The following is a 27,808-nucleotide window of genomic DNA, read 5'->3' on the forward strand; positions in this document are numbered from 1 at the left end:
AGGTGGCAAAAGATGAGGAATTTCCATTTCAAAGACCCTGTGATTGTTTATTCTTTAGAAGAGAAGGCTAATGGGTTGTTGACTTGCCGTATGTACAAAGGGCTTCTGGGCAGAGGATGTTCGGGAAGGTCCATCGTGAAGAAACGGCAGACCAAGAGAAAATAAACCCAGTATGCTTTCCTTTTCAAGCAAGGTCCTTTGGGAAGCCTCAAAAATTTCAGAAGGCCTGGTACTCCCTCTCACAGAATTGATTCAGTGAAGACGTTTTCATATCATCAAATGCTGACTCTCCAGTACAATGTGAAGTCTCTGTTGGGGAGATAGAAAAGGCAACTCCTATCTGGTTTGGGTTGGTTTGGCATCCTCAAGGTGAGGATGGAATTCTTGCATTTATTTGCTTGGATTTCCGAGCGGTCACTGTGGTAAGAGGCCGTGGGCTCTGTGCCACAGACTCTGCTCAAGTTGCTTCTGTGGCCAACCGAGGGAGGAGTTTACCCTGGGTTGTTATGATTTAGGGGATATTACATTTTTAACGGACCTGAAAAATCTGCTCAAAGGCAGCCACTTGGCGACTTTCCGAAGGCTGGATGCGGTAGAAGCGGGACGTGGGCATCAGTTAGGATCTCATGTTTCTTCCACAAGACTGGCTTTTCCCCATTTCTCAATTGCTATCTCCCAGTGTAATTACCATTGCAAGCATTTCCTGTTTGTCCCCTGTAGGTACACCACATTGCGCCAGTAACCCGTGGCCCAGCAGGAATATACAGTATCCTTTGCCAGTGTCGATCAGGGCTTGATTACACTTCACGGCTGTAATTCAAGCCTGCTAATCTTCCTCTGCGTTAGGAAAAGAGGCCTGTTCTATTAGATAAGCTGATTACTGTCTGGTGTGTGCTTCATGCCTAGCAAGAGTTGTTTATATGTGGAATTATTGCTGGTTGGAGTCTGTGCTTTACTGCACTGAGTAAGCTGGCTTCGGGGTCGGGGTATCAGGCTTCGCCTCAGATCTAGGAGGGTGAGAAATGGAGCCTTGATTACAGCTGCCTTGCACTCAACCTCTGCACCACTGGCGGAGTATTTACTTTTCTGCTCTGTGAATGGAAGGAACCAGATAAGATTTTAAGAGCCTGAGACTTTTGCCCCCAGGCCTCTCTGTCGAAGATCATAGAGTGAAAGGTCACTGCCCCAGAGTCGGCCCGTCCCCCCGTCGCTTTGTAGGACCATCTTGGTGGTGTGTTGTCTGGAGGGGCCGAGGGAGGGAGGAAGATGGCGGCGGGGCAAAGTTGAGTGTGTGGGGAAATCAAAAGCCACAGAGCCAAGAGTGCCCGACCACAAGGTAAGATGCCTGCAGAGACCATTTGAATGCTTTCTTGCTTCCAGAGACGTTTTCTTCAAAGCCACAAAAGCCTTGAAACCACCTTCGTCCCTCCCTCCTGGCCCATCGCTGGTCGGCCATGCACATTGTGGTTTGGGTGCAGCCTACCAACAAGCCCCCGCTCTTCACGGAGGAGGAAGTGTATTTGTTACGACTGTCTGCCAAGCGCAGTTGGCGTGATTGATGCTGGCTGAGCTCTGGGGAACCCCCCTGCCCCCACCGAAGCAGCGCTCCAGGGAAAGGGCAGGGGTCTGTCCTATACCCAGATGCAGAGCTGAGCTTGTGCTCAATAATGGCTCGTAAGTGTTTAAGTTCCACCAATGGTTGCTGATTTAATGGCGTGAGGATGAGGCGAGTACCATAGTGGTCACAGGTGGACGTGCGCACCTGGGCCCCGACCTTGTCAACCTCTGCGCTGGCAAATGTTGGCACCTGCTTGTGTATTATTTGAATATGCAGTGGCCTACGCTGGAATGGGGAAGTTAGGGTGAATGTCGGCACGCTTAATTGTGAAAAGATCCCAGGCAGAGGCGTTCTGGTGAGTAAACTCCCTCCACGCTACTCTGCGTTCAGGATCTGCTTGTCTCCCTGTCTCTACGGAACCATCCGTCCCTCTAAGGCAGGCCCTTTGTCTTTTATTTCTGTGTCCCCAGTACACCTGTACGGCCTGGCATGTGGTTAGCACTCAAGGAATGATGTGTTTGCCTTAATGAATGAGGGGTGCCTGGGTGGCGCAGTCGGTTGAGCATCTGACTTCGTTTGGGCTCAGGTCATGATCTCAGGGTTGTGGGATCGAGCCCCGCCTGTCCGATGAGGACTCTCTCTCCCACTCCCTCTGCCCCTGCCCCCCGCCCTATGCTCTCACGCCCTCTCTCTCTCTCTCTCTCAGATAAAATACCTTTTGAAAAATGAACGAATGAATAAACTGGTTAATATATTTCAGTCAAAAGGGCCCTACCCAAGAATGAATGCAAGTACAAATCATTTCTCACGGCTCCCTGAACATGCATTCCCTCTTGTGTACCTTTCCTTCTTTTTCTTTCTTTAAGCAGACTCTAAATCCCCAGGGGCGTGGGTATTCCTCAGATGTAAAGGGCATGGTGAGCTGAAGGCAGGACAGAACACTGCAGAGCCACGTCGCGTGTTAGGAAGGACCCTGTGACGTGAGATTTGGACAGAAGGGCCGCTGCGTTCTGTCCTCACCACTGGGCGTCTGGTCTGTGTAATGCTTCTTGACCCACAGACATCTCGAGACTTAGTTTATCTCCTTCTTTTCTTCTCCCTTTGCCTTTCTTAGTCCTCTTCCCCACCCCCCACCCCTACTCTCCTTCTTCCCTTCCCTTCTCTAGGGAAATCCTTATCTCCAGTAGATCAGCATATTCTCCAAATGGATGGGTTGTACCCCCAGACAGATTTCTTTATCTTCTGAACTTGAATTAATTGGTACTTCTAGGAAAGGTCTAAAGAACCATACAGAGGGCCTGGCAACTAAAACAGCTCTGAAAAGTAACTGCAAAGTTCTAAGCCTAATTGAAGCACTGAAAATTGTCTTCAGTGTGCATTGATTAATCTTCTCTTCTTTATTTGAAGGGATTATAAATGTGTGAGTTTAGTGTACCCATCATTGTATGTATGGCTTTAGCTTCTAAGTCACAGCTACAATTTTAAGACTGGATATCTGCTCTAGATCCATGGTTGTGCATTTGTGTGTTCTGTGTGTGTGTGTGTGTGAGCTAGAGTATGTGTACTGTCTTCAGAATATGGAAGTACAAAGCCTTTTTTTCTTCCACACATGAGTTGAGTACATGCTTGCCTCTCAAAAGAATAATTGTCGGGGCGCCTGGGTGGCTCAGTGGTTAAGCGTCTGCCTTCGGCTCAGGTCATGATCCCAGGGTCCTGGGATCGAGCCCCACATCGGGCTCCCCACTCAGTGGGAAGCCTGCTTCTCCCTCTCCCACTCCCCCTGCTTGTGTTCCCTCTCTCTCTGTCTCTCTCTCTCTCTGTCAAATAAATAAATAAAATCTTAAAAAAAAATAATTGTCCAGGAAGACCACATTTTGAAATTCACCTTAGCATCTTTGAAAGAATCTCAGATGTTTTGAGAGTCAAGAAGAGAATAGTGATGTTGCGTCCCGGAGACTCAGACCACGGAGCCGAACCTGAGCATTTTTCTCACAGGACATAAGCAGGGACCAAACTACCATGTTTTGAGCGTCTAGGGTCCTACCAAACACAGAACGACACTAGTAGCAACAAGGCAGAGAGAAATTAGGGAAACCTTCTGCTTTTTATTCTGTTCATAACTCTTTACATCCTTGTCACTGAGAGGCTGGATAACACTCTGATCTCCTGTGTGTTGCTGGCATCCTGAGTTTTAAGACCAGCAGTATTGTTTGCATGTTTGCCTAAAGTAGAAATCCCCAGGTCTTTAACCAGAGTTGGTTTCCTGGGATCCTCTCTCGAAGAGGAAACAGAAATGCACAAACATAGTTTGTGTTGGTTTATGAAATCTTAAAATTAGCGAGTTTTCGTCCTAATGTTGTTCCATCATCACCTGTTGAAAATGTTTGCAGATGAGGACAGTAGGCTGAGATGGCTTCCAGACCTCTTTACTTTCTCTAGGAAAAGGAAAATATACACAATACATACATTGAGCAATGTGATAGGGGTATCTGCACCTCTTTCTCTGGAGGACTTCAGAGCATCTTTCTCCTCGCCTGTCTGAGCCCATGTGCCATTCTGATAGCAAATGGAGGCAGGGAGGGGACCCAGAGTTTGGAAATTGGGAACAGAGCCTGGAATTGGAGGCATCTCTCAGCATGTGATGTCGAACCTTAAAACCAAAGTCTTGCACCAGCAACCGGTCCCATTCATTACCAAACAGAACAACAGCACAGCTGTTGGGAGCTCCCCTCCATGTATTCAGTCACAAGAAGTGAAAACAAATCGAGCTTTCAAAAAAAGTGTTTGCACGACTGTAATTGTGATGCTTTGATGTGTAAACGGTTCTTTGACTTGGGGGTTTATTTTAAGACAGAACAGGGTGGAGGGTGTTGGAGCTGGATAAGCCACGTGTGTTGTTCGGAGTTTTCCTCAGTTCAGCCCTGCAAGTGAGTCAGGGCATGGGCCCTTGCCTGCTACTAGCTTTGCTCAACTGTCGGGGAAAACCCTAAGTCAACTGCGTAACCCGTGTTATGGCCAGGACCCCTTCTGCCTCCCCTGTGCATCTGTTCCCTCCTCTGAACGAAGGGTTTCATAATACCCCAGAATGTGCCTGTGAGAATAAAGGCAGATGAACCCATTTTTTGATAAATTGATGTGTACAGTTTAGTTCCCACATAAGAAAAGATCATTGCTTCCTCCGTTCTCCTTTACCCTTTGTCCACATATCTACCCATTTTCACTTTGTGTTGTTAGCCAACGTTTCTCTTTCTTCCATGATTCTGCAGACTTACTTCTGGTTGGGTCTCCCCCGTGGAAATATAGGACTTAGCAGAGAGTAGGTACTTAAGTATAGGTTTGTTGAATGAAGAGTGGATGAACCGGGGTCCTTGTCAGAATGACAGTGTTGGTGAAATCGTGCAGGCCAGTACCACTTTGTGCAGGCTGAGAGATTTTTGTTTCAACAGCGCTGTAAGGCTGTCACTAAAAATAAGTGGACACGACCAGTTTGGCAGAGTCAAGCAGAGTGCCTCTGGAAAGCAGGCCGCACCGAAAGAGAAAAGCAAATTTGGCTTCGAAGATCACCATATGTCTGGTACCCCAGAGGATGTGAGCCCCAGCAAAGACCTCTACTGAAGTGGGGACAGCTGGAGTCCCCTTTCCGATCTGAAGGGCCCTTGCTGGAACGCGCAGCACTCTGGGCCTCAGTGGCCAGCTTAAGACTCGGCTTGCTAGGGGCTTTCCCCTTTCCCCTGGAACAGGTGGGGCGTGCCCGCCCCTGGGTAAGCTTGAGAGCAGCTATTTTGTGGTTTAGAGAGATGTTCGCTCACTCAGTGGAGGAGAAAACAAGACACCTCTTCGGATAAATATAGTAAGAAGCACAGTAAATAAGGCCCAGCCTCAGGGAGGCAGATCTTTAAAGGAAAATTAAGATAGCCTGTCATCTGTCTCTCTGTCAACCGTTGATGTATTTAGCTAGCGCCTTGTGGTGCTAAATGCTTTTTGATGATGATGGTCATGATGGCCAGTGTACCGCCCCACCGTGAGAGGCACGCCCTGTGTGAGAACTCTGGGCGGGGGGAGGGGCTCCTTCTCAAGCACCCCGAGAGAGGGATGGGCCAGAGGACCCTTCTCTTTTGTCCCCTTCTTCCGGATTTTTACCAGGATGTAAAAGCAAGTGAAGACACCAACAAAACGCTCGTCTGAAACTCAGAGCCTAATCGCTCCCATCTGCTTCAGTGCTCTTTCCCCGTCGCTGCCTGCCAGGATGTTTGCCGCAGACGCTAAATAGCACATTATTTTCGATAAGTTGCAATCATTTACTTGAAATCTACTTCTCCCTTAAAATGTCCCCCTGGAAACTGGAATCGGCATTTGAGAAGCCCTGTTCAGGATGGAATTTGAATGCTTGCGCTCAAGTTCAAGAAGAGTGAAGCCCATTTGTGCGCCAGGTGTTTATGTATTCAGGGTTTCAGCCGCTTGGACTCCGTTGGGAGGAGAGAAGGAGGTGCCGTGGAGATCCGATCAGTCCAGGAGATCAGAGCCACCGGATCTCGTTCCCCGAGGACAGGCACAGGTGCCGAGAGGGCAGAGGTGGAAAATGGTGGCTCGGTGGACTCTTCCCCAAAGCAGAGACGTTATGCCTCCCTTAAGACAGCAAGCCAAGATCTTTCTTGGTCCCTGGGAGATGTTTCTCTTTTATCCAGGGACTGGGCTAGTGAAGGCATGTTTCACAGTCTGGAGCTCATAATCTCAAGCGCCGTCCCCCTTCTGCTGCCCCTCCCCCCACCCCTGGCATTTCTTATTCAGCGCCTCTTGCCTAGGACGAGAACCTGAGACACAGTGTCCAGCCTGCCATCTGATCTTCCCCGTCACTCAAGCCTTAGTGCTTTCAGAGGCTGCTTGGAAAGTTTCGAGAAGAAGCAGCAAAAGCCTCCTGCTTCTCAGACAGCCTGTTGGCCTGTGAATTCTGCGGCTCCATGCATCTGAGGGCGGCACGGGTGACTTCATTAGCAGCACTAGGCATGTGCTTGGGGTGGTTTTCGTAACGAGCAGTGATGGATCATCCATATACTCTCCCTGAAGGACCCTGCCTGACCTTGTAGGCATTTCTGAGATGGCTGTCTGGGGTCACAGGTGTTGTCTGTGGTCATGGAAAAAGGAAAGCTAATCGGCATGTGTTTTGAAATGGACCTGGGGCACCCATAAATAGGCCTGGTGTCCTTCAGCTGCAGCGTTTCTGCTGCCAACAGAGTGAGCGGAGGTGATTTCTTCTCTAAGTAGCCTGCATTAGGATTTCCCTTTCTCTTCTCCCGTGTCCCCATTCTGGTCCTCTGGAACTGACAGATTCAGCGGGCAGGTTAGAAGGCAAACATTGTTTTACTATCGTGTAAGGAAGGGTCCCAATACGTGCCGTACACGGGCAGGCAAGTTACGGCAAACGAAAGGAATTTGTTAGACTTCAGTCTTGCATATTGTTCCTGCTCCTATGTTTGCCTCCAGGTTGACAGTTTAGTCCGCCTTGGCTTTCCTCTGGTGAGGACAGAACCCTCCCTGAGTGCCCTCGGCTGGTCTCCACGTGCAGCCATCCCACCCCACCCACCCTGTCTTCCCCAGTCTAGGCTGCAGGCCCCCCCAACACCCTGACTAGGAGGCATCTCGTTCCCCTCCTGCCCCTTTGCCCCAGACTTCCTGGATCTTCTCCCACCTCAGCTCATTAGCCAGAGCAGTTCTCGGAGAGACCCTCTAATGATCAACCCTCTTTCTGTCTGTTCTAAACCTTCTTCTGCAGGAAGAATTTCTCCCCTGTGATGACTCAGGCTTTTCTGTGACTTGCGTCTTGTTCTTCAGTCTGCCCCTTTATAATGACCTCTCTGACACACTAACCAACATGAAACCACTCTGCCTTGCAGAGTTCTTCCTCCTCCTCTTCCTTAACAGCTTGGATTGCCTAGGCTGCCAAAAACAAACAAAAACCTCCCAAACCCCAAAATAACTAACTTAAACAAAATATGCATTTATTTCTCCTTGTTTTCATGTAGTCCAAAGGTGACCATCCAGGCTGGTCTCTACAGTATGATAACATCTGTCTGGTTCTCTCCCTAGTAGGGCTTCCATTCCCCAGCCAAGTCATGGCCCAAAGCGGCTGCTAGGGCTCCAGCCATAATATTCATGTTCTAGCTAACAGAAAGAACAGAGCAACAGATGAGAAGGACATTCCTTCTTTTTAAGGACATTTCTAGAAGTTTTATATCCTACCTCCACTCATTTATCACTAGAATTTTGTCACCTAAGGCATGACCACATCTAGCTGCAAGGGAAGCTGGAAAGTGTCTTTCCTCTCAGGGGCCATGAACTCAGCTAAAAGCCAATGTTCAGTTTCTACAGACGGGAATATAGTCAAAGAAACTGGCTGATTAACTTGTTCCTTTTTCTTCGTGCCAACACTCTTTGCCATGCTCTTCCCCAGGCCCCTCTCCCAGGCCCCATGTAGGAGATGGATGCATGCTCCATCATAGCTCATATCTCGACATAATATTAGCATAGTCAACATACACACTTATGTAAAATGATCTCGTTATCTGTGGTAGTTGCAGTGGAAATAGTAGTCTGAGCCTCAGAGAGTCCTTTTCTCTTGTCCTGTTCAAGGTAAATACACTAGTCCTTTTTCTCTCTCACACTTCAACTTCCCATCCTCTCTATCACATGAAAGGAATCATGTTTCTAATGCAGAAGGCGTGAAAGAGGCTGAAGGGATGGAGTGAACTAGGATGTTGCACCTCGTTTCTTAAAAGAAAAAAAAAGATTTAATTAATTAATTTATTTATTTGAGAGACAGAGTACGCGAGCAAGAGTGCACAAGTGGGGGGAGGGGCAGAGGGCGAGGAAGAGAAAATCCCAGGCTGACTCTGCACTGAGCTCAGAGCCCGACCTGGGGCTTGGTCTTATGACCTGAGCCCAGACCAAGAGTTGGATGCTTAACCAACTGAGCCACCCAGGCGCCCCTCTTTTTTTTTTTTTTAAGATTTATTTATTTATTTTAGAGAGAGAGAATGAGCAGGGAAAGGGGTAGAGAGAGAGGTAGAGAGAATCCCAAGCAGACTCCCCACTGAGCATGGAGCCTGACGCGGGGCTCTGTTCCACGACCCGTGAGATCATGACCTGAGTCAAAATCAAGAGTTGGACACCCAGCCGACTGAGCCACCCAGATGCCCCTGTTGTACCTCATTTCTTGATTCCAGACCCTGTGTCTGCCCTGCTGGAATCTGCTGTTTGTCATCCGTGATGTCATGTTCTGTTTGTCCTTGGGGTGCGTACCACCGTCGATGGCGTTGATCTGGCAGAGGTGGGAGCTGACAGTAGGACAAGGACATGCTATTAGCACTAGTCTGCTGTGATTGGTGAGCTGGAAATAATCACGGAGTGGGTTAAGACTAAATCATCACTATCTTACGTAAAGGCCCCTTAAGGTCAGTAGCACATGGCATTAGGAACCCTGCCTTTGAATTATTCCATGGTTCTCAAAAACTGGGAAAGATTCTGGGTGGGAACAGAATGTTCTTTATTTCACACTAAATTCTGATAAAATTGTTTGGAAGGTTGGAGGGAAAAAAAAGAGTTCTGCCCCGATTGAGTTTGTAAATACAGGCGAGAAAATCCGACTTGCCACCAGGAACCAGAAAAGCATTTGTGGTCCTAAGACAGTGAAATGATGTCAAGATGGTAAGACCACACATGATAGAAACGTGGCAACATCTGGTTATTTTAACATTTTGAGTGTGGGGTTTCTCGATGCCCCAGCGGAGAAAGATGATCATGAGGTCTGAATCCCACCCAAAAGTTGAAACTGAAACATGCCTGTTCAAACCTTGACTATGAATAGGGTCTTTACTCTCTTTGGTTATATATTTTTTAATGGAAATGGGAAGCAGTTATCTGAAAGATGACTTCCAGGCTAGCTTGTTGGACACAAGTTGAGACTGCATCAGAGCCAAGTGGTTCCCAGAAGGGTGTTTCTGCCTCTAGAAGGACCGAGCCTTCCTGAGCAAGCTCCGCCAGCTCAGGGAGACTCGATGCTTCCCGACTCAGGAAGACTGAAGTCAGGAGCTCTGTGTGGAGGGGACGCTTCAGGCTTTAGACGAAGCTGGATTCTTAATGTGCTTGGGAGAAGAAGAGTAGTAAAGGAACATGAAGAATGAAGAAGGGGAATGAGGACAGACATTTAGAAATTTATTCCGTTGGCTGAGGATCAGTGTCTTGGCCTGTGATGGTGTGAGTGTGAGCCTGCCTGGAAATCCCGGACAGTGAGGTAGAAAGCGCTGGAAATCCCAGACAGTGAGGTAGAAGGCGCATATGCGTGTGTGTCTGTACGCTCATTGACTTATCCTGGTTCCTCCTGGGTTGCTGATTCCTGAGATACGGAAACCAAACTCTTAATTCCAAATCTGTCTTGCTTGCTTATTCTTCCCCCAAAGGGACCTTTTTCAATGGGATTGATTTAGGTTTAACCCACAGTTGAAAACCTACCAGTTACCGAGCACAGACATGTGCTTTTATAAAAATGACCCTGTTTCATCTTTAACAAGGATTATGGGGTGGTTGGTTTTATTATTGACTGTTGGGTGATAACGACACTGAGCTTAAGGGAGGCCGGGTCACAGGGTGGGAGTCTTGTACCTGGCTGTGTACCAGTGTTCTTCCTTTGTACTGTGCTGTGGAGCTCACGGAAGAGAGCCCTGGGCCCAGCCTCACACATTCTGGGGATATGGAAATCTATTGTATATTAGCACTCGCAACGGAGCAGAGAATGTGTTTGGGACCCCAGGCTACAGAACATTCTCATCTTAAGGCAGGAGAATATTGAGACATTTCTCTCACTTTCTCAGTGGTCACTTCTAGAAACTGCCGTTGTAGAGAGAAGCTTGCATCTCCTGGGAATGCAACACAGGCCACCAACCAGTAGCTTCCCGTTTTTCATGCTTTCTGTGTACGGCTTGGGAGGAAACCCGTTTCTCAAGTCATGGGTGACCACGTGTGCGGCGGGCCTCACAAACTGAACTCTCCCCTCACACCGCCAAGCATAGCCGCCTGAGGCCGAAGCCAGGGTGTGGTCAGGTCCTCCTCCCAGCTTCAGGGGCAACTCTTTAGGCAAAGGGGTTCCCCGAGAAGCAGTCCAAGCTTGAGCTATTAAGGACCAAAGCCCCTCGCCCAGGCAGCCGGCACCCATCCAGAAAGGCAGGAGCCTGCTGCCCGGCACATGAGCCTCCCTTCTGCCAGTTGGCCCAGGGAGGCTCTGCGTGCCAAGCAGGGGACGTGTGAATGGGATCGGTGCCCGAGCGTCGCTGGAGAAGGAGAGAATGCATGTGACCGGAGCCGCCGGAGCCGCCGAAGCCTTAAGCCCAGAGAGAGAGATGACAAGAAAGGCATGATGTGTTTCTCTAAAGAAAACCCGAAAACATAAACCAAAAAAACAAACAAACTTTAAAATCATCTCAAGAGTGTCATATAATTTTATTTTCACCCCCGCCCAAAACCCTCACACAAGGCTCTGCACATTTGGTGGCTGTTGGCTACGTGTGAAGAGAATGAGCGCATCTCATTTTCTTTTGAAGCCCAGCACTGTGCCTGGCACCGTGGGAAATGCTCAGTATTTGTGGGATGACATACTCGAGGAATCTCAAAATCTTGCTGCTGATTGACTCATGCCCTTACATCCCCTTGCTTGGCCTACCTGCCTAACAACCCTAAAGGAAAGGTGAAAGGTCTCCAGGACATCTTATTTTCATAGTTCAATCCATGGTGGCCCTTAAAGAGACCCCAGACTTGGGGTCCTGCCTTCAAACCCCCGAGCTTCTGAAGGGTTGAGACACGGACAGCACGGAGTCCCAGCATGGTTTCCAACACCTGAAGATTTCAGGAGCTTGGATTTCTCATCTGACAAGCCGGCCCCAGGCCAACTGCAGTGTCGGACGTCAGCACCAGGGCCTGGAGGGTCTTAACCTCCCCTGGCTGCTGGTTCCCCGCGCTAATCAGAAGCACTGACCTGTAGCCCTTCCGGTCTAGAACATTCAGGGCATTGAATTGTTCATTCTTTCCATTTGTTTGACAGACAAACTCTTAGAGACACACAAAAATAAGCTTTTCCAGGGCGCCTGGGTGGCTCAGTCGGTTAAGCGTCTGCCTTCGGCTCTGGTCATGGTCCCGGGGTCCTGGGATCGAGCCCCGCATCGGGCTCCCTGCTCCGCGGGGAGCCCGCTTCTCCCTCTCTCTCTCTCTCTGTCCCTCTCCCCACTCGTTCTCTCTCTCTCTCTCTCAAATAAATAAAATCTTTTTTAAAAAACAAGCTTTTCCACGAAACCAACAAGGGGTTAAGAATTAGGATTGAAGAGCGTCAGGATGCACTAGCCTGAGCTGCAAGCCACTCACACGAGACTGTGGTCCCCCCTTTGGTGTCGAAGAATCAAATTATGTCATAGTCGTTTCTCCGCGCGAGCTGAAGAGTTTCTGGTTTGCGGGTGTGTTTGGGCTTGCGGGAAACAGAACGAATCTGGAGGAAGGGGAAGAAGGTGTGTGTCAGAGAGTTTTTGGGTGCCAGCCACCTACCCTGGCGACTTTCTGCGCCCACCACAGACCTCAAGGCTGTGGGCATCCTTTGTGAGAGGGGACCAGAGGAGGATAACCCGTGGGCTGCATGAAGCCAGAGCCCGTGGCCGGTTCTTCTTGGAAATCCCAGCACCCACCTGGTTCCTGGCACCTGACAGGTGGTGGTCAGTAATGTACGCGGTCTGAGCATTCCTCAGAGGGCTCACTGGTGGTCAGCATCCTGTGTACGGCCCCTTCCCTGGGGGCTGCTATCAGGCCTTCCAGGAATTCTTCCCAGGTACCGGCAGGTCACACGCCAGACTCTCCACAGCACCCGGAGCCTTCACCATGGAGAATGTTGGCTTTCTGGGGACACCCGCAGGCTATGGGTCCTGCGTAGATTTGTTTGGAATTGTCAGATTTGAAAAGGCAGATTTTTGAGGTGGGTATGACAGAGGTGGCGGAGGAGACGACCTTCTATCCAGTAGCATGCTGGCCAGGGCGCAGCCTGTCACTGGCCTCTAGGGAAAGGGGCGCACAGGGACCCACTGCCCCCTAAGGTGAGGCTGAGGGCTTTGGGTCACATCGTCCGCCATCTTTCCCTCCTTCACTCTTTTTACATATTAAGAAATGCTTGAATAGGCGCTTAGTGCCGGAGGCTCCAGGAAGCCACCTGGGGAATCCACAGATGCAGGACAGGTCCTCACCGCCTTTCAGGAGCTCACAGCCTTGCTGGCAGCCTGGCAGGTGTGACCTGAGGTGTTCTGAGATGCCCTGTGGCCGCACAGGTTCTGGTGGCTCCGAGGTGAGGGAGTTCATCTGGGGCTATTATTAGGTTAGGTTTCATGGGGGAGAGTGCTGAGCTGAGATTTGAAATAGGATAGGACCGTGGTAAGTGGATTTCTGTGGCTGAGAGGGAAGAGGGCACTCTGTCACGTGGCCCAGTGGCTCTAACTGTTATGGTGCCATTGGCAGAAAGAGGTAACTGAAGAGGATCAGATTTGGAGGAATGTAGAGAAACTAAGAAGTCAGTGAAAGACCTTCCTTCCTTCCCTACCTCATCTCGTCTTCTCGTCATCTGTGCATCGGAAGACACTGTGTGTGTGCGCGTGCGTGTGCACACACCACCCCCTCCCCCGCATTGATGTCACATCGCCTTAGCCACCCTTTGTGTGAAAGAATCAGAATCCTAATGTTGTCAGGAATAAAGTGTCTAAGACCTAGATTCTAGTCTTGGCTGTGTCCCATTTGCTTTGATGGGGACAGTTACTTTGTTGTTACCTTGCCTTTGTCATCTTGAATCATCTGCTATGAAGTTTGGCCTTCATGTTTTATAAGGTGGTACAAGTTCAGTGCATGCAAGCACTTTATGAACAAACGAAAGGGGTGACTGTGATATTTTCAGGAGGCAAGGAATTGCCTGTATTTCTAAAAAGGCAGGCACAACGTATTTGCATCCCACACTTTTCTCCAAAGCTCTGACCCACTGGGAGACGGCAGAGCAGTCTCGGGCTGAGGCCGGGAGAGTTCCCCTCTCCTGACTGTCCTCTGGGTCATGGGTAGTGAAGACTAGCCCATGGACAGAACACCCTGCACGGGGCTTAAGTCTCCTGCCTTCCAGTCAAGCAAAGACATTGGCCAGCGAGTGTGAGGGCATCCATCCTGGGGAGACCACCTCGTGCTCCTTCTCAAACCACCTGGCTGTCTCTGTTCTCTCTCTTTCTCTTTCTCTCTCCCCCCACAACCCCCCTTGTCTCTACCTCTACAAATATTTCTGTCCCTCAGCCCACCTTTGGGTCCCTGGACTACTGTCCAAGTCTGAAGACAACCCTCTCTGTAGATCTGCCCTCCTTCCCCCATGCCTGCCCCACAGTGGAAGTTGCATCTAAGCAGGGGCATCTTGCCCACTGCTAACCTGGGGACTGGAAACCGCCGGACCCTCCCTGCGGCACCCCTCCTCGGTGAAGAAAGAGTGCCCTCTAGTGGGCCTTGGCTGGAGCTGCTCGGGGTCCGTGTTGTTCAGGCAAAGACAAAACAAGCAGCCCACAGCCCTCCTTGCCAACGATCCTGAATATGCCTTTGGGTTTGGTTTGTTTTTCTCCCTCTTTGAAGGAAAATAAAGAAAGAAGGAACAGCAGGAGACCCGTTGTGAGAGCAGCTCCGACAGGGCTGTGACAGTCTCCTTATCTTGGGAGTTTGACCAAAGAATTAACACACACACACACACCCCTGCCAGCCATGGCAGCAAGGTGGATGTGACATCGGATGCTTTTCAAAGGGTTGTGACAGTTTCTACATGAATCACTCACCTGCCCTGACTGGCCTCAGACACAAGGGGGTAGATTCCTGAGGAGTAGACTCCTCCTTTGACAGTCATTACCCAAAGGGTTAACCACCTCGTTGAGCAACCACTCTGGATAGCGAGCCCACTGCGCTTGATTACGTTCTCTGGCAGTGGACGTGTCCAGACCTGACTCCTGACTGCTAAGACCCTGCGCACACGGGCGTAAACAGGGAACTTGGCCCTTTAAAACCTGGCTCAGGAAAAGCTGCTGGACTGAGGAGCCAGGGGGAGGGGAGAGCGCCGGGTGCCCGTCAGGGAAGCAGAAACCTGATCATTTGTGATGGTTGCTGGATTAGGTAACAGCTCCGCTGGTTGAAATTGGATCTTGGAGGATGAGTGTTAACATCTCTGGTGTCCTGGCGAAAGGTTCATTTGAGTCTTGCATGGTGCCACAGAGATAAAAAGGAGCTTTTAAATAATCATTTTGTCTCCTACACACCAGAGTGCTGGCTTCAAGCAATAAATAGGTAGCATCAGTTCTGCTTAGACATATCACCCTTTTCATTTATTTATTTAATGTTGGAGGGATTCTTTTTTAAATGACTCGCCGCACAGTTTCCGTATCCGTGAATCCTAACACCCATTTTTATAATGGTTCACACGGATTATCCTTCTGGATAGAAATGAAGTGCAGGCAGTTTACTGGTCCATCCATGCCTCCTCCAAGTGCACAGACACAGCCCAAGACCCTCAGAGCCAGAATCTTCTATGAGAAGTAGAAGATGTTCTCGTTTATACTGTTTATATTGTTCCTGTATATTTACACACACTATATATATATATATCCCATATATACATGTTATATATATATATATATGTTACATATATACATTATATATGCACACATTATATATAAATACCATATATACACACATGATATACACACATATATACATTATGTATATACACACATTATATATGTACATATATACACATTATATGTATATATACACACATTATGTATATACATTATATATATATACACACACACTATATGTACACATGATATATATCATGTGTATATATATTACATATGGCGGGGGATTCTGACACATACTCTGAATTTTTTTCTTTTCATAATGATTTCAGTATAATTTAAAGAGTGTAATTTGAAGAGGACTGCTTCTCCCCCACCCCCACCCCCCATCTTTATATTCTTCTCTTTTCATCGGATCTCTGGTTTGGGACCTATGTATGTGTCCTGAACTCTACGTATAAATGCAAGCAATGGATACATTAACGTGCATTGAATTCTATCATACCAATTTCTTATTAGCCACATTTGGAAACCAATTTTATTAAATCTTATTAAATCCAGATTTGTTTTTGAAGAGTATTTGTTTACAGGATTCATAAAATGATACAAAAGCTAAGTGGAGTGCTAACACTCCCACTATTTTTTTTTTTTCTCCTCGACTAACCGTATCCCTTATACGTGGGCGGGGGAGGAAAGAGTCCGTGTAGGGGAGTGCTTTGCGCTTGTGTGACTGTCCTAAGGTTTCCTTGGTGGTGAGGGGCCTGCAGCGATACCTTTCAGCATCCTGTGCTAGTCTTAGCAATTTTCTTCCTTATTTTATTTAAAACCAGTTAGATTTCAGGCCCAGCAAAATGTTACTTAGGTAGGTGTGCAGAGTTTGTGTGAATAGTCTGTGCATCCCACTGGTGGTTGAAGAGAAAACGTTGAGCGGAGGTGTAGGTGAGCTATGTGGGTCTGGAAGGGAGACATATTCTCAGAAGTAAATATCGGTGGTAGTGACCTGCCCATGGTTACCTGCGTAGTACCTGGAGGGAACTGGGACCAGCGCTGTGGTCTGTGGATGCCTATCTCTGCTTCTCCTGCTTCTCTCAGAATGAATGGAACTTTGCTGGAGGAATAAGTTGGCTGCGTGAGCGAGGCAGTCCTGGGCACACGGGCTGAGAGGATCCTTGCCATCATCTGGGGCGGACAGGTTGTAGGCTAGCCCTAGGGGGGCACATCCTGAGCATTGGGATGGCATTGCTCTCTTTCTCTTTGCTACCTTTGTTGAGACCAGAAATTAATATAAGATCTTTACTGTGCGTGACGGATTGGTTATGGAAGGACCAGGAGGACCCACTAGGAGGCACTACCACTGTCAGCTTCGGAGACTGCTCTCCTAGAGTCTTTGGCCTCTTCTGGAGGCTATGCAACACAAGATTCAGTAGGGTGGGTTGGAGAGTAGGATTTTGCACAATTTATTTAATGACCAAGCTAAAGGGGAACAATTACGTTTGTTTATTAAGAATAGCCTGAGGTGAATCTTTTAAATGACCCATAAATGTTTTTGTTGATAAAGCAGATAAAACTTGCTAAATGAAGTTCAGTAGAGAAACCCCCATAAAGACCCCCCACACAAATGCCATCACCTGTAGAGGTGAGGAATTCTGGGCCCCACCGCCAGGTGCTCCGGTGGTCCCATTCCTTTTCTGCACCTTTAGGGACTGGAAAGGTCTCTAATTCAGGAAATGAGTAGAGCACTGGATTGTTTTCTTAAGGAAATCTCTGTGAGTGACGATAGGTTCTTCGGAGGACTTTGGAGGTTTGGGTAAATGAACTGAAGGCACAGAATAACAGGACTGAATGTTATTCAAAGGCCAGTCCGAGGGGCAACGTCCCAATTCGTCTCCTGGACCTACAAAAGAAGGATTTCACTGGAAGGACGTCCACAACACAAACCTCCACAAGGCCGTTCCTGATACGGCGATTTTATTTTAGTGCCGCGGAATATTCTGGACTCAGGTGTGAGAGGAGAGGAGCGTGAGTCCAGAGGTGTTCGGCGTCTGTGCACAGGGGCGGGCTTCCTCCTTCCCTCCCCAGCTAGCCACCCTCCCTGCGTCTGCCCTACCCTCCTCTGTCCTCACGTCGCCGCTTTTCTCCCTTTAATCCTCTGCTCCTTGCTGCCACTCCTGAGCCACGTGGCTCAGCGGGCCACTTGACTGTCTCCTGTTTCATGAAGGCCATACTGCAGGGTCCCATGCAGCACAGGACTTGGGATCTCCTTCTGAACACCGCTCGACGTTGGTTCTTGTCGTGCCTGGTGGAAGCCAGGAGCGTGCGGTTATGCTGGCATTATACGTGATGGGACGCCCCAAACATCTCTGCGTCCCTCGTACTGAGCTCATAGCCACCTTCCCGGTTCCCCCCCACCCCCCGCCCACCCCGGGGCTGTCCTGCTAGGGCTCAGGAGACGCCTAGAACAGGCACCGCCTCCCGGGGCTCCCCAGACGCACCCCACCTGGACACAGCTCTCGATTCTCCGATTGTTCCGGCACTCATGTATGCATCAAGCCACAAAGTGCTTGCCATGGCCCTGTCCCCGTCCACGGCTCCTTCTCCTCTGCCTGGAATCACTTCCCTCCTTTCCTCCCTTACCCCCAAACTTTTTTCGCTTTTTTTAAATTGGAAATTCTTCTCATGTTCCCTCTCAACAAAGGCTTGACTGCTGACAGCTAAACTGGGTTTAGATGAGTGATTTATTTTATGGCAGGTTGTAAGATGGTAGTAAAAGGAGACTGCCTAGCTCTTCTGCTGGTTTTACTAAAACACTTGGTCTCTTTCAGTCCCAATCCCCTCCCCCACCCAAATGGCCATGGTGTTTTAATAAAAAGCAGCCATTTCATTGGCCTGAGCCTCCTCCATCCTACGTGGTTTCTCTGAACGCCTGAAACAGCTTGTCCAGTGGGCCTCCCCCTGGTTTCCAACAGGACAGTCGTCACCTGGAATGAAGAGATCTCAGTGTCCAGAGAGAAACGTCCCTACTTGATGGCCAGTCTGTCTTCCTGCTGTTCTATTTTCTTATCTTATTTTATTTTTTCTTGAAGAATAATTGACATATAATAGATCTTCTTGCTGTTTTAAACTTCTGTACTCTCCCTGCTGGTCTTGGGGAAGGGTCTCAAGATCCCAGTCCAAAACGACTGGATTTATGTGGCTTAGGTTATTTTGGAATCGAAAATGTAGGCCGATCAAATAGTATAAAGTCAACGGGTGTAAAACCACGAACTCACAAAATCTAAAATTAGACACAAAGAGGGCAATGTCTTGCCTTGGATTAAAAATTTGGCAGTTTGGGGATGAACTGTGAAAATTGTCTTCTGCTATAATTAATTTTTTGTACTTCTGAAATTTCTTGCAGTAACATCTACATAACACGAGTTATCATTTTACCCGTTTTTCAGTGCCCAGGATACAGTTCAGCAACGTTAAATGCACTCACCATCCCTCTTGCCTTTGGGAAAGTCTGTCCCCATGAAACACTGACTGCCAGCCCCCGCCCTGCGCCCCTCTACTTTCTGCCTCCCTGAATTGGACCATTCTGGGTAGCTCTCATAAGTGGAGCATCATTCTGGAACAAAGCAAGCCTCTCCTTGCATTCTCTCCCCCTCCTGGTCCCCCTGGCCTGGTCCTTCACCCCTTCTGCACCCGCCACGTTGCAAGCACCTTGGTAATTTGCTGCGCCAGTGGTACGACATTGCTTTTCGGTTTTCTTCATTTGCTTGCGTTGGGGTACCATTAACCCTTCCCTCCGCTGTGTCCCCCTGCAGTCTTGAGTATCCGGGGAGCCCAGGAGGAGGAGCCGACAGACCCCCAGCTGATGCGACTGGACAACATGCTGCTGGCAGAGGGGGTGGCGGGCCCCGAGAAGGGTGGTGGTTCGGCAGCGGCGGCAGCGGCAGCGGCGGCTTCGGGGGGCGCGGGCTCCGACAACTCAGTGGAGCACTCCGACTACAGAGCCAAGCTGTCCCAGATCAGACAGATCTACCACACGGAGCTGGAGAAGTACGAGCAGGTAACCGCGGCATGGGGGCGTTGGGCACCCCGGCCCTTTAGGAGGGAGGGTGAAGAGCCTCGGGCCTCAGGGGGCTTGCAGAGCCCCAAGGGCCAGCCTCTGCATTTCTGCACCGAGCCCCTGGCTGGACTGGAGGCCACTGAGTCCTCAGTGTCCCCTATTAAAAACCCAGGCACACTGGCCGTAAAGGCATTTTAAAAACTTAAGTTGTAAGTGATGATCTCAGGAAACATTAATAGCCAATATAAGAAATGTTCAAGTGGGGGCTCTAGAACATTTGCCCATGGCCTGTAGCCCGGGTCTCATGGGGTAAAAGAGGTCACTGACAGTCACCACCTGACCTGTGGGGAGGTCGTTGACTCGTACGGCCTTCTTTTGCTCCGTATTTGCGGAGGATTCCTCATCTTCCCAGTACTCATGGAACCGTATGGGAAAAGATACTAAAACTTGGCCTTAAAGTCCCTTGCTCTACCCAGATTCAGCTCAAGTGAGAATCAGACCTGTTCGTTTGATATATGATACGGAATGCGATGCTCACCTCCCTCCATAAGAAGAGTAGAGAAGGGCTCAGGGAACCCCTGTCATCAACAAAGTTGGATTCCAATCCTGACACTCCACCGATGGTCTGTGTGGCACAGTGGTCCACGTAGTCTTACCCCAAAGCTGGTGATGTACGGCAAAGAGCTGTAGATTTGGAGTCAGGGATATCACAGGACCATAAAAACCATATGAAGAAGAGCATAAGGAAGGCTTTAAATTACAAAGCAGTATATATAAATGTAAGGTACTCTAATTATAACAGAGCTGCTCTCTCCAAGAGGCCCTCCCCATACACACACACACACACACACACACACACACACACACACACACACACACACCACACACCACACACACGCACATGGGACTTTACATATCAGTTCTCCTTCCTTGGGTCTGTATGAGCAATACTACTTTAATAGGAGTCCCTTATATCAGCCTTTCTTCCATCAGTAGGTGACAGATATGTTTGTTGTCACCTTGTTGGATGCAACATTATCCTGAAGGTCTATAGTTAACTTACTTTCCTTGAATTCTTAGCTTTCTGGTTTCCTGTTCTTTTTTTAAGAGTCACAAAAGAAGAGGGAGAAAAAGCAAAGGCAGAAGACCCCCTCTAGTCCACTTACGACTGTCTAGGTAGAAGGCAAATGCAAACCTAATAGAAAATTTAAATTTTTAAAATAGAAATGGGTATTTTAAAATTTAAAGTGAAGAGAGTTTCATCATTGCACTCCTATCTACCTTCGAAATGGATTTCTACCAAGTCCCTTCTTTTATGGGGGGTGGGGGGGGGGACTGCTGTGAAGCTGGCAGCCAAGCATGGTGCAACTCAACCATCAGATAGGCGTAGGGACGGTTTGAGGGGAGGGGAATAGCAGCGATCTTATGGTAGAACCTGTGAGTCACTGCCTTTTGCCTTCTCAGGAAAGAGCAAATGTTCTTACCACAGTGTTGGCTCATGTAGACACTTCCTGAGATCTCAGGGGATGCTGAACCCAGAGAGCTGGCTGATCCCTGAAGTTTTCCTAACCTGATCCATCATGTTAAGAGTTCAGTTGGCCCTAACCTATGGGATAGCTTGGGAAGACAGAGGGGGACATTTCCTATAAAGGTTCCTAGCTGGCCTATTGAGTTCTCCCTACTCAGTGCTGTTCCTACCTTACCTTCAAGACTAAGCCTGGTTCCTGGCAAAACAGCCTGTCTAGACTTGCCATCCAGGTTAACTCTCACCACACTCCAGGGGTACAAGAAGAACCCAGAGGGTGGCCTTCCCCCCCCCCATTAAACCCGTAACTGGGATGGATGTTAGCCTGGTAGCTGCTGAAAACTGGCTCTGTTCTTAGCTCAGGTTGTCAGCAACATAGAAGAACTGACTGCTGACTTCTGCCAGTTGCACTTGTTGCTCAAGGTCATTTTGTGGTTGGGTACCCAGGACAGGCATGGTCAGCCTCTCCATTTTGACACAGGTGAGGAGATGGAGGTCAGAGGGCTTGTGTATGTGGGTCAGACGTCCCATGAGGGACGGGGGTGGCCTTGGAATCCAGTTTCTGACCCTTAATCCAGGGGCTCTTATCGGAACACCACCTGACTAGTCGCACTCCATACAGAGAGAGTGTGGACTTGTGTAGGCCGTTAAGGAGTCAGCTTGTCTTCTGTTACTTCCGTGGACGAGAGAGGCTGGGGTAATCATATTCTCCTTCAGAAACTTCTCAAGGCTATCTACCTGCTTTAAATAATAAAGAAGTTGGAAACCAGAAATTTAAGGAGAGACTCCCATCAGTACAGAACAAATTACATAAGTGGGGGGGTGTAGTCGTCTATATCTCTTATTCTTAAAAATACAAAAAGATCATTTCCTTAGTTCTATGGACATTTTCTGGATAAGAACTGAATCCTATTTAACACACTTTAGGCACTTCGTAATTCACTAGTGCCAGTTACATCGTTACTTACAGTACATAGTGGATTGTAGGGAAATTAGGCCATTAAGATCCTAGCTAGTATGTCTGGGAGCTGTATCTTCTTCATTTTTCTGTGACGGTTCCTCGTGGGAGCTTTTTTAAAATCAGAAAACCTCAGGGGCACCTGGGTAACTCAGTTGGCTAAGCATCCGACTCTTAAATTCGGCTCAAGTCATGAGATCAAGCCCTGCACCAGGTTTCATGCTAGTGGAGAGTCTGCTTGAGATTCACTCCCTCTGTCCCTCCCCCCCCCCCCGCTCAAGCTCTCTCTTTCTCTCTCTCTAAAATAAATAAATGAAATCTTTAAAAAACAAAAAAATAAAATAAAATCAGGAAACTTCAGTAAAGTAAAAACATTGCTCTCTACTTTAGTACTTGAGTGAATGAAGTTGCCAAATTGGCTATTAATCGTTGACTCTGTTATTTTTGTTCGTTTTAAAACGTTTTTAGTATGGTGGTGATAGGTAACTAGACCATCAATTAGCTTTCTGCTAATTAGGTATCATGGCCCTCCTCAACCCCATCCCTTAAAAAAAAAAAAAAAGAACCATCTATCTGAATCAGCCATCGTTTCACCCTGAGGTTATTAAATAAAGAAGCTTCTAGAGATTTTCATTAGAAAGAAAGGAAGGAAATTATTTTATTACAGTAAAGGGTGTTGGTAAAGCGCCTTTCTAGCAGATCATGGAGGCAGTAAGGTATTTAAGAGCTGGTATCTTCTAATAGATAAAACCGTGATGTCAGAAGGCTGAATTTTGTTCCAAGTGTCATTTAAAAAATGGATGCTTGTGGCTTTGCAGGGTTCTCCAGCTTTGAGAAGTAATGCTGCTGGGGCCTGGGTGAGGCTAAGTCTGTAGGGCTGAACCGGGCTGGGTTAGTCGGTTCACAGCTAAAAAGAATCCTAAATCCCTGTCACGTTCTTTGCTGACATTGGCACCAAATCCAGTTTGAAGGAGGGAGGGAAGAAGACGGGCTAACCAGGGTGTGGGAGGGAAGCTTAAAACTCTGGCGTCTCGAGCAGGACATTCTGAGAGGGCTGGTCTTTAGTCAGTGGCTCCCAGCAACGCCCTTGACCTGGAACGTGGGCAAGGTTCGAAGGATTTCCCTTTGAAATCCTCGACTCTCTGAGGGGCGCCTGGGGTGCATGGCAGCTCTCGAAAATGACTGCCTTTATGACTGTCCACAGCAGAGGCTCCCCACCCCCTGCCCTCGTCCCCTGTCTCAGAAATTCCAGCCTGTGAGGGTTCTCTTTAATGAGCAGTTGTCACCCCAACTGTCGTATCGGGAATGCCGGACCTAACAGAGGCAGCCCGGCTTCCAAAGCCACAGGCTTGCAGGACCTGAGGAGGACGTGGTGTGGGTCGTTCCTGGAAAAACCTGGATCGTCACGTCCTGTCCGTCTAAAATGGACTTGGAACTGGTCTTCGCTCTCTGTTGTGTGCTCCTGAGCAGCTGTTCAGCAGCTGCCTTGTTCCCACCTCAGCAGTGGGTGAAAAGACCCCACTGTCTGTTTATGGCAGAGCAGAAAGGACTCCAGGATAAAATGTCTTGAATAAACATCAGATACTGTGAGTATTTTTATTCCCCGTAATGACGCACGTTATTATTAGCCCAGCCACTGGGACTCCCCAGCAGAGAGGAGTACACTTGACAATGCCTCCTCACATCCAGCCCGTCCCCTGTTGGAGCCCCCACCAGGTGAGGAGGCTGCAGGCCAGCGAGGGGCCGTGTTTGCCCATGGAGCTGGTCGGGATGCTTGCTCTGTGCCTAACCCTGCACTCCCCACCCCGTGGCCTCTTAGAATCGACTCGATGCCATGCCTTATGTCCTTCTCTTTGTTTATAAGTGGGGGGTGGGTCGGCAGGGAAGGAGCTTATCATACAGATCTGGGGTTTATATAGAAATTTTCTTGGTGGAGAGCAGAATGCTAGATGGATCTGATCTATGGATGTATCTTCAGCATGGGCCTGCAGAGGAGAAAGAAGGTAATCATGACCCTGTTTCATTTTACCAAGAGGGAAACTGGCTCCCGGATATATCCTCACATAGCCAGACACACACCTAGTAACTCCTCTGACCCTTACTATACCGTTTGAGGTGGGTTACTGCCACCCCTATTTCACAAATAAGGAAGACAAGTCCCAGAGAGGTTAGGTAACTTTCCAAGGTCCCACAGTGAAGTGAGGCCCAGAGACAGCGTCTGTATGCAGGCCGTCCAGGCCCCTCTTGCCCACTCTGCTGTGTCCGTGAGCACAGTTCACTTCATCCGCAGGTCACTGTACAAGACCATGGCGCTGCTGGCCTTGCTCAAGGGGAGGAATGATTGAATCCAATACCTCTGACAAATAAAATGAGGCACCGAGTGGTGAAAGGCTTTGCCCAGACACTCATGGAGGCGGGCTCGAAGACCAGGCCTCCCAGTCCCCAGCGTAGATGCAGCCCGGCGGATGCATCTGCCGAGCTATCTTTGGCCGACCACCCTCGAAGGATTTCTTAGAGAAACGAGGAGTGAATGTGTCGTTGTTAACTGCGTTCCTGACAGATAGGAGAGAGGCTTTGTGCTGTAAATGCAGTGTTATCATTAATGAGTGTGCTTCTGGTATTGATACTAAGTTGGAGCCCTTTGAGTCCCTAGTTCTTCGACTGTGAAAGACCATCTTGTCTGTTCCATTTACAAATCTAATATAGTCTTATAACATTACTGTAGGTTAACCCGTGAATAGATATTTTCATCTGAGGGCTCCGCTAAGGAAAGCAGACTTCAAATGTTAACTAATAGTCACCAAAAGGAAGGCCAATGGTGTGCAGAGGAGCAAGTTTGGGCTCTGGGAAAGGACAGAAGTCCCCAGCTTGGAATAAGAAGTGTTCAGGTCCTGGCTCGGCTGCTCCCTTTTTGCTGTGGGCCTTAGGAAAAAGGCCCTCCTCTGCCCCCCACCCACACAGTTTACACACCTGGAAAATAAGGAGGCGGGAGGCAAAGCGATCTTTAACCTCACCTCCAGAGCTGATGGTATGTGGGTCTAACTGGAGAGGTTTCCTTTCTGCAGGGATGGCTCCTGAATTCTCTCCATCATGTGTTGATGCTACTTCTACAAGGCCTCTGAGGACAGATTCCAGTTTCTGTTGTGGATATGGTGGGTCTTCAGGAGGCCAGCAGAGGAGGGAATTCTCGTAATAAAACTGAAAGGAGAAATGGGTGGATGAGAAATCTCCCGGAAGAATTAGCTTTTAATTTCATGATTCCGTCCTTCGGGCTGTTGACGCATCCCAAAACTGGACATGTGGAGGTTCTAATATATCAGAGATAATGAGCAAGGTAGAAGTTTGTGCTGTATCTGACCCCAAACTCTCTTTCGCTGTTAACATTGGGGTAAAGGGTTGTGGGGTGTATTTTATACTAGGATTCATGGTGCCAACCTTTCACTGTAGTAAAATACATGGAAAAAAAATGATTAAGATTTCTCTTTACCTTTTAGAAAAATCTCAATTGTGGCCAAAGTTAGAGTCAAACAGGATGAAAGGTATTTCTAGGCCAGTCATTTATTTTATCCCTCTGATGTGACAAAACCCCCACAGACTAGCTGAGTTGTCTCCACGTGTGCGAGTCTCTAGAAAAGCCCACGCGGCCCTCCGTCCAGGCCCGGACCCTCCACACGCGCCGGTGTTTACTGTCCTGCCATTCCAGGCATGCAACGAGTTTACCACCCACGTGATGAACCTCCTGCGGGAGCAGAGCCGGACCAGGCCCATCTCCCCAAAGGAGATTGAGCGGATGGTCAGCATCATTCACCGCAAGTTCAGCTCCATCCAGATGCAGCTCAAGCAGAGCACATGCGAGGCCGTCATGATCCTGCGCTCCCGGTTTCTGGATGCGCGGTGAGTCACCGACGGGGCCACCTGTCCCCCGGGGGGGATCCCGGATGCAGGGTTGGGACCCACACCTGTCCCTCTCTAAAAGCTGCATTTTCACCATGTCAGAGGCCAAGCAGAGTGGCAGCCTGCAGAAGCTTCTGGGGTCTGGGGAGGGAGACTGCCAAGACTCCATAAGCCAGTGGTTTTGGACAGCTCCAAACAGGAAACCACGTAATGAGAGAGGATGCTTTCTCTTACCCCTGCCAGTCACTCTGAGTGAGAGGCAGGGGTGGCTGAGGTGGGTGAGAGGAATGACAGCATTTTCGTCCCACTCGGTACCCCTTTTACAGGTGTGTGTTGTAGCTCTGGGCCGGGGCGGCCTCACTGGATGCCGCCGTGACCCACGTTCTCCAGAAAGACGGTGCAGCTTGAGAGCTGTGATCTTTTCTGCATTACAGACAGGTAGCGAGTGCACTGAGTTCAGCTCAACAAATATTTTTAAGTAGATCGCCATGTGGCATCCTCTGAGCTAAGTTTCCGGAGCACAAAGAGGAATAGGACCTGGTCCCGTGGGCCCGGAGGAGCAGGGGCTGGTCGGCTATGCGCCAAATTTTCAATCAGGGTTTGATGTTTTCCATCGGGCATTGTTACTCGTGACCTCACTTGTGAGTTCATAGAATTCAGTCAAAGAAACCCTGGATAGAAAGGTCCTCAGGGCGCCTGAGTGACTCAGTCAGTTGAGCATCTGCCTTCGGCTCAGGTCATGATCCTGGGGTCCTGGAATCGAGTCCTGTATTGGGCTCCTTGCTCAGTGGGGAGCCCGCTTCTCTCTCTCCTTCTGCCCCTCCCCGAATCATGCCTTCTCTCTCTCTCTCTCTCTCTCTCTCTGACAAATAAATAAAATTTAAAAAAAAAAAAGAAAGAGAGGTCCTCTTAAAAAAAAAAAGATAAAAACTGAGAACAGAGAACCAGTAATCAGTTCTTGGCCCATACTCTCCAGACCAGTGGATTTATCCAGATCCTTCTGGTTTCTTTAATTTTTGACATGCGGCCTGCAAGATGGTGATAATCCTATCTTTCATATACTCGAGAGGAGGGTTTTAATCATTGATCTAGCAGACATGTTTTCAGGGTGTGGGTGTCCTTTGCGATCGACAGCCCGTCTCAGATTAGCCAGCTTCTATAAATGCAGGTTTCACCATTCATTACTTCAATTCCTGAAGATCATCCCAGGCTATGATTTCAGTTAGAACTTCACGTGTGTCAGAGTCGTGTGCCATTTTCATGATCTACAGTTTTGTCCCTTTTCAATGAGATGGAAAGATTCACTGCTCCTTGTCGAAGTTGTTCACCCCCGAACTCATGCATTATTCAGCTTGCTTACCTGTATTTCTCTCTGTTCACAACTGTGGTTATTGCAGTCCACAGACCTCTTTAAAACTCCCCGGCATCTCCTAAACTCCCTTTTATTCAGTGTGTTTTGGGTCACATGGAATATGAGTTGAGAGTACCAGCTAGCGAGATGCATCTCTGGGCCACCGGAATTCTATAGGGTAAGTCAAGAGAAAGTGCACACAAAGAGAGTTTTATCCAGCTGGGCATGGTGATGGGGGTTGGGGGGGTGGGGAGGCAGAGTCTCCCTGAAGCAGGGCCCCCATGTATCTCCCTCGCCTCGCGACCTGCTGCCAACCTGGCTTCTCGAAAGCAGTTGAGTGCAGAGTGCAAGTGGCTGGTGGCCTCTGTCTGGGTCCTGTGCCTGTTTGGCCACCACCGCCCCTCTGCGTGTGTTGCTTCCATCCCCATGGAAACCACCCTAGTTAAAATTCTGGAGTTGGTATTTGTGTGGGCAGATATTGAAAAAGAGAAAAGTCAGGCCCAGACTGGATTCTCACCCAGAGAGAACCCGGGGAGAAGGGAGAGGCGGAATCCTTGTCTTGTTGGATTTCTGCTCGAGGTAACTGTGCTGTGTGCAGTTGAAGGTCAGGCTCAAAACCGGGCGAGCTTTGTACACCGTTCCTGTCACTTCCACCAGCCTTCGCCTAGAGGGTTCCAGTTGGCGTCAGAAGAACAATCACTTACGAGAGGGTCTCTTTCCCGCTTTGGTTGCAACCTTTGATTCAGTGCCTCTGAGCCAAGTCTCCGAACTACAACAACTAAGCTTTTGTCATTGTTACTAGCACTTATT

At 48.8% G+C, this 27,808-nt stretch overlaps 1 protein-coding gene across 3 annotated transcripts in view; it reads left to right on the forward strand.

The window, feature by feature from the left end:
• Window positions 1-27,808, forward strand: part of PBX1 (PBX homeobox 1) — a 279,581-nt gene that overhangs the window by 203,981 nt on the left and 47,792 nt on the right. For all 3 annotated transcript variants that reach the window (XM_025892201.2, XM_025892202.2, XM_073884014.1), the window contains 2 exons: window positions 19,026-19,270; window positions 25,457-25,647. In XM_025892201.2, the coding sequence (XP_025747986.1) occupies window positions 19,026-19,270; window positions 25,457-25,647 (436 nt within the window). The remainder of the gene's footprint in view (window positions 1-19,025; window positions 19,271-25,456; window positions 25,648-27,808) is intronic.

This window comes from Callorhinus ursinus, unplaced genomic scaffold (assembly GCF_003265705.2).
Source record: "Callorhinus ursinus isolate GAN/ISIS: 27379988/994484 unplaced genomic scaffold, GSC_fseal_2.0 scaffold54, whole genome shotgun sequence".
In the NCBI taxonomy this organism is placed as follows: Eukaryota; Metazoa; Chordata; class Mammalia; order Carnivora; family Otariidae; genus Callorhinus; species Callorhinus ursinus.